General features: G+C 49.6%; 1 protein-coding gene across 1 annotated transcript in view; it reads right to left on the reverse strand.

Moving 5' to 3' along the window:
- The window catches only part of CAMK1 (calcium/calmodulin dependent protein kinase I), an 11,261-nt gene extending 5,967 nt beyond the window's left edge, over positions 1-5,294 (reverse strand). The window contains exons 1-2 of the mRNA XM_023727368.1: positions 4,852-5,294; positions 2,747-2,878 (exon numbers count right to left, since the gene is read on the reverse strand). Of these exons, the coding sequence (XP_023583136.1) occupies positions 2,747-2,878; positions 4,852-4,934 (215 nt within the window). The 5' untranslated portion in view covers positions 4,935-5,294. The remainder of the gene's footprint in view (positions 1-2,746; positions 2,879-4,851) is intronic.
- Between the last annotated feature and the right edge of the window lie 1,808 nt (positions 5,295-7,102).

Genomic DNA, 7,102 nt, shown 5'->3' on the forward strand with positions numbered 1-7,102 from the left:
ATTAGCCCAAGAGACAGAAAGGGCCACATAAGAGACTTCATCAGCCTGAGACCAGAAGAACTAGATGGTGCCCGGCTACCACCAATGACCGCCCTGACAGGGAAAACAACAGAGAGTCCCTGACAGAGCAAGAGAAAAGTGGGGTGCAGAACTCAAATTCTAGTAAAAAGACCAGACTTAATGGTTTGATTAAGACTGAAGGGACCCCAGAAGACATGGCCCCTGGGCTCTCTGTTAGCACAAAACTAAAACCATTCCCAAGGCCAACTCTTCAGACAAAGATTAGACTGGACTATGGGACATAAAATGATACTCCTGAAGAGTGTGCTTCTTAGCTCAAGTAGATACATGAGACTAAATGGGCAGCTCCTGTCCTGAGGTAAGAAAGAAGGCAGAGTGTCAGGAGCTGGTTGAACGGACACGGAAAATCTGGGGTGGAAAGGAAGAGTGTGCTGTCACAGCATAGGGAGAGCAACTAGGGTCACATAACAATGTATGTATGAATTTTTGTATGAGAGACTAACTTGAATTCTAAACTTTCACTTAAAGCACAATACAAAAAAAAAAGAAAAAAAACACCCTGAGAATATGGCCCCCAGACACCCTTTTAGCTCAGTGGTGAGGTTACTCCTGAGGTTCACCATTCAGCCAGGGATTAGACAGCACCGTAAAACAAAACAGGACTAATGAGGCACAGCAGTCCAGGGACAAGCACTAGAAGGCAGCAAGGGACAGGAAAGCTGGTGATAGGGAACCTAAGGTTGAGTAAGGATAGTATCGACATGTAGTGGGGTTCTTAACCACTGTCATAGGGCAATATGTGTACTGTTTAATGAGAAACTATTTTGTTCTGTAAACCTTCATCTAAAGTGAGAATAGCACCAAAACTGGAAGAACGTAATCGACATAACTGAATTGTACATATAGAAATTTTTGAAATGGTGTATCTTTGGCTATGTATATTTTCACCACAAAAAAAAAGTCCTCCAAGGCCAAGAAGGAAGCATGGTGACATGTTGTGGGGTTGTTAACCAATGGCACAAAACAATATGTGTACCGACTGTCTAATGAGAAAATATTTGTTCTGTAAACCTTCACCTAAAGTACAACTAAAAAAAAAAATTCTCAAGAAACAAAAAAAAAATGAGGTAGTTCAGAGCTGAGGACAGTTTGGCTGCCTCCCCACCTTCACCTCCCACTGCCTGCAAACCTAAGCAGGACAAACCAAGGATCTGGACCCCAAAGGGAAAAGCTTGTTTGCCATGATTTGTTTCATTTTATTGGGAGGCAAGAGAGCAGAAGGGTAAACACTGGGTTCTGGTATCAGACAGAACAGGGTTCAAATCCTGCCTCTGCCACGTGCCGTTTGGGGACAAGTCTTTCCTCCTCATCACACTGATCAACATATAAATTTTAAAAATTCACATCAGCTAACCCATCAGTTCAACTCCATGGGAACAGGAACTCTAACTTGCTCACCACCCTCAGTACCTGGTGCCAAGTAGGTGCTCAGTAATATCTGTTGAATTGAATGCAACTTCTCTGAACCTGTTTCTTCGTCTACAAAATGAAGCTAATGATCGTACTTCCCTCAAAAGAGTGGGGGTGAGGATCATGTGAGCCAATGCAGGTCAGTTGCTTGGCCCAGAGCCTGGCACACAGTAAATGCTCAATAAATGAACCAATCATGGTGATTGATCATGATGAGGAGGAAGGCTCGTCTCTGCCACAAACTTGCAGTGTGACCTCGGGCAAATCCCTTGCCCCCTCTGGGCCTCAGTTTCCTCCCCTGGAAAGTGGCAGTGATCATTTCTTTCCTGCCTATCTTTCTGTCCAGGGTGGTTGGAAGGCTTCAGGGAAAGACTGGAAGTGAAGATTTTCTGTAAGCTTCGCAGTGAGGGCCAGGAAGTTTATATCAACATGAGCATTTCAAAACGTACCAGCTGGTTGTCGATTTGGTCACATGGTCAGCCGACAGGCATTTTTTAACTTCCTGAGTGGCTTTAATAAGTGAGGAGGATCTTGAGGTAGGTGTAGAGATAATGCTAGCTAAGATACATAAATTCAGTCTTGTTCAAAGATTGACCTTTAGACCAGATAGAACAGAGTAAACCACTGTAAATAAGCACTTGTATCTCAGTCACATCTGTCATGTTGGTTCTTGTGCCAGGCACTTGAAATAAAGGACCTCTAATACTCCCCAAGGAGCCCTGGTGACATAGTGGTTAAGAGCTTGGCTGCTAACCAAAAGGTCAGCAGTTCAAATCCACCAGCTGCTCCTTGGAAACCCTGTGGGGCAGTTCTGCTCTGTCCTGTAGGATCACTATGAGTCGGAACTGGCTAGACAACAAGAGGTTTGGTTTTCTAATATTCCCCAAAGGAGCCCTGGTGGCCCAGTGATTAAGCATTCAGCTGCTAACCAAAAGGTCAGTGGTTGAACCCACCAGCCACTCCTTGGGAGAAAGATGTGGCAATCTGCTTCTGTAAAGATAACAGCCTTGGAAGCCTTATGGGGCAGTTCTACCCTGTCCTATAGGGTCACCGTAAGTTGGAATCGACTCAATGGCAACATGGTTTAATACTCTCCAGAACCCTGCCAAGTGGTTATTATTACCTCCGTTTTATAACTAAGCAATTTAAGGCTCAGAGAGGTTAAATGATTGTCCTGAAGCAGAGGGAAAGGGAGGAGGGGGGAGGGGTCAGTGCAGGGTCAGCCCAGAGCAGGGACAGGCTGTGGCCCACGCACTTGTGCAAGACAGCGATCTCATTCTCCATGCTGCCCTCCTTGCCCTCCAGGGCCTTCTTGGCAATGCATTTGATGGCCACCAGCTTCTGAGTCCTCTTATCTTCTGCCAGGATTACCTCTGAGAAGGCACCCCTGCAGGGAGAGGGAATTCCTGAGGTAGGGAACTGGAACCCCAGTTTCCCACCAGCCTCTCTTCTAGCCCCTATGGGTCATAACATATGACAACCTCTGGACCAAGAAGGTGGGATGAGCCTCTCCCCATCACTCATCTACCCCAGGCTCTAGAAGTGGTCACATGACCCAGGTCTGGCCAATCAGAGTAGTCTATCCCCCTGGCCACAGTAATTGAGTCATGTAATATACCAGGTTACTGGTGCTTTGAGAATGAGGTGTTTTTTCTTGCTAGACTGGTAGCATGTAAGCCTGGAACTGATTTGCCACTGCTTGAGGAGAGCCTGCTTGAGTATGAAGCCAATACAAAGGAAATCAGAACTAAGAAACGGTCAGAGACAATTTCCTGATAACATCCTGTAAGCCCCGGGATCCAGCCATGCCTGAACCCTACACCTGACCTTTTTGATTCTGTGCACAATTGACTCATTCCCTTTTCTGCTAGAGCCAATTTGAGTCTGGCTAATTTAACACCCTTTAGAACCTTGAAGAACTACCAGCATCATCTGAGAGCGTTTTAAAATGCAAAATCTCAGGTCTCACCCTAGACTGACTTTATCAGAATGTGCATTTTAACAAAGACCCTCAGGTGCTTTGTATGCACTTTAAAGTTTGAGAAGCAGTGCTTTAGAACAGGCACTTAGAAAGAAAGAAAGAAACTAATTTACACTAAAGTTCCCTGAGTAAGGAAGGTTTACTATGGTATTCTTTCTACCACTGTTTGTTTTCCTTGGGAGAATGAGAAATCATAAGCCAAAGAAAAGTATCTCTCATGGTGAAATTTCAATCATCAGGAATAACTAGTAACTATAGTAGCCTTGGAAACCCTGGTGGTGTGGTGGTTAAGAGCTACAGCTGCTTAACCAAAAAGGTCGGCAGTTAGAATCCACCAGGCGCTCCTCGGGAAACCATACGGGGCGGTTCTACTCTGTCCTATAGGGTTGCTATGAGTCAGAATTGACTCCATGGTAATGGGTTTGGTTTTTATTTTTGGTAATAGCCTCATCACTAGTTTCTAGTCTTGTCCCTCTCCAGTTTATCTTCTATCCTGTGGCCAGAGACTCAACTTCCCTGAATTGCAAACCTGCCAAAAAGTCTTAAATGTCTTCCTATGGCCCATGGGATAAAGTCCAGTCTCAGCAGTCTGGCTTTCAAGGCCCCGCATGATCTGTTCCCGTCTTTTCTCCAGCCTCTCCTTTCACTCTTCCCAAGCCTCTTATTTTAAGCCCCACCAGCCTCCTTACCCTTTCCACACATACCATGCCTCTGAGCCTCTGCTGATATTCCTTCTGCCTGGGCTGCCCTTTTTTCTCTCTTTGACAAGTGCACTCTTACCCATCCTTCAGTCCCCAGTAACAATGCCCCCTCCCCCAGGCAGAAGCCATAGCCCTCTCTGGTCTATACAAAGCACTTAGGCCCATCCTTAACTGGAGTACAGCACACACACTGTGTCATTTTCCATGGATCTGTCTCCCCCACGTGTCTGGGATCCACTTGAGAGGCAGAGATCAGGTGTGAGTTATTTCTGGATTCCCAGCACTGAGAACAGAGCCATGCTCAGCCTCAGTTCCCAAGCATAGGCTGGGGCCCCCAGTTGTTGGCAGCAAGTCAGATAAGCTGTCCCCTTCATTCTCCCTACTCGCTTCTCTTCAGTGGGAACCCAGAGCTGCAGCAAGAGCTGCCCCTGTCCCACCCACTGATAGGCAGAAGTGAGAAGCTGAGGCCAGCCTGGGCCACGGAGAGGCTGCCACAGGGCCTGGGCTGTAGGAAACAGGAAGCAGTGATCAACTGACCAGAGGAAGCATCATCCTAGACCCAGCTGACCCAGCCATCCAGACCCAGGAGTGAGGACCTCCCAAGCCCCTCTCCACCGCCAGGCCATCTCAGGGACAGTCCCCCTTCTCTCCTGCCCTGAGACTTGAGGGGTCACTCACGTGCCCAGAACATCACGGAAGTCGTAAATGTCCCTAATGTCCTCCGCCTGCTTCCAGCTGGGGGCTTCCACTGCCCCCGGCATGGCCCACTGCCCACTGGCCACAGCCAGGGCTCCTGGGAAGGAGAATGGAGGGAGGGGGCTCAGCCTTCTCTCTGGGAACTTACCAGGGACCCCATTCAGTCATTCAACATGCATTTATTCATTCCTTGATTCAGTCATTCCACAAGTCATTTAACAAACATTCATTTGTTCAGCAGTCATTTGTCCATTCAACATCCTTTACGGCGGAAGCAAAATTCTTCATTCAACAAAGGCATTCATTCACTCATTTATTCAGCTCACTTTCTAGTTTTTCCCTTTCCAAGTCCAAACATCCAGGGGCACCCTGACCTCTGGAAAGACAGCAGAGAAGATTCCAGAGGAGCTTGTAGAAGTGCACGGCCTGGGAGGATGCCCCTGTCCCCAGAACCAGCAATATCCCAGCCCCACCCTGGGAATTGCTGGGATGGCTCCTCTCCCTCCTCCTCCTTCTCCCCCGCCCCAGCCTCTCTCGGAAATCAGGTTTCCGGCAGCCTGGGCTTCCAGCAATATCTCAGCCACGTTTTTAAATAGCTCCTTCTGCACTGTTACCACGGCAACAACAGCCACAGCTGGAGCTCCCCAGGCCTCCTACTTCCCCCCTCCCTCCTGACTCCCCATCTGGGTCCAGGCAGCCTGAGAAATGGTCCCACCCAACCTGTCCCTCCTGGCCCTGTCTCAGTCTGATCCAGCCTGGACTTTCCCCCACTGAGGCCTCAGTCTCATCCAGCAGGAGAGGGTGGGCATGATCTCCCCATTTATCAGAAGAATGAGGAGACTGAGGTTGGAGATGGATAGGGGTTGGGTCCAGAATTCCCGAAATGATGCCCAGCTGGGGCCCCAGCTAAGCTTGCAGAGAGCAAAGGCCATGGAGGGAGCTTCCCTCAGCTGGTCCTTCCCATCTGCAGCCAGGCTGGGGCCCATTAGAACACAGCTTTTCAACCAGACTCCAGGACCACAGAGGATGAGGCCAGAACAAAGCCTAGTGTGCTGTGTGACCTCAGGGAGGGTGCTTTTCCTCTCTGTTTCCCCTGAGGGAGAATGAGGGGCAGGTGCCCTGACTAGAGCCCCTGGTGTGAATTTCTATCCCTGGGGTGGGACTCTGTTCCCAGGGGGCCCTGGCCACCAATCCCAGAAGCAGAAACTTCTAGGAAAAGAGACTTGATAGTGAGCTCTAGAGGCACAGTCTTAAACTCACCTGAAGTCCTGGCAAATAAGCCTCTCACAGTTCCACACACATGCCTACAGTCAGACACCCCACACCAAGCCCCATTCACATCCCTGAACCCAGACACCTGTCCCCAGAGCCAGCACACCCTACACCCAAACACCGTGACGCCTAATCATACAAGTATACCCAGACATCAGCACACATCTCCACACTCACACTGCCCCCAGACATCCTTACAACCTGTCTGCTTAAACACCCCTCACCCAGATCCCCATCCCGACCCTCTTACACCCCAAAACACACATCCAGACACCTGGACAAGATGACATGGGGACACACACACTTGTCCATCAGACACCCTAGATTCACCCACACTCTACACCTTTCAGCTCCTATATCCCACACTCTAGAAGCTCCTACACCCCAAACAGCCCCCAACTCATTACACACCTAACTCCAAACATCCTTAGTACACAAATGTACCCCACCCCAACTCTGAGTTACTACCCTTACAGTCAGATACCCTTACTTCTCAGCACACACAACACCTGGACACATGTCTATGCCAAAAAACACACTGATCCCCAGACATCCCCACCCATAAGAATATCCTTACACACCAACTCACTGCACCCCATTATCTGACCCACACCACTGTACTAAGACATAATACACCCCAACACGCTCCCCCCCCCAGATATGTACCTCCAAATGCCCATGGCCTTCCACATTCAGGCGCGGTTGGACACGCATATACACGCACACACCCCCTCTCACTCTGCTATACTACCCACTCAGTTTCCAACAGCCGGCCCGGCACCTGCTGGGCCTGGGCAGAGGTGGTGGAGAAAGGCCCAGTGCCTATCCAGGGTCCAGCTCGCCTGGGCACCCCACCCATCCCCGGCGGAGGGCTTTCAGCGGCGAGGAGGTCCCGTCTCCCCCCAGCGCCCAGGGCGCAGGCGGGGCTGCCCCGACCCCGGGCCGTACCTGCGGCTGCCCC

This window comes from Trichechus manatus, unplaced genomic scaffold (genome assembly GCF_000243295.1).
Source record: "Trichechus manatus latirostris isolate Lorelei unplaced genomic scaffold, TriManLat1.0 scaffold00001, whole genome shotgun sequence".
Lineage (NCBI taxonomy): Eukaryota > Metazoa > Chordata > Mammalia > Sirenia > Trichechidae > Trichechus > Trichechus manatus.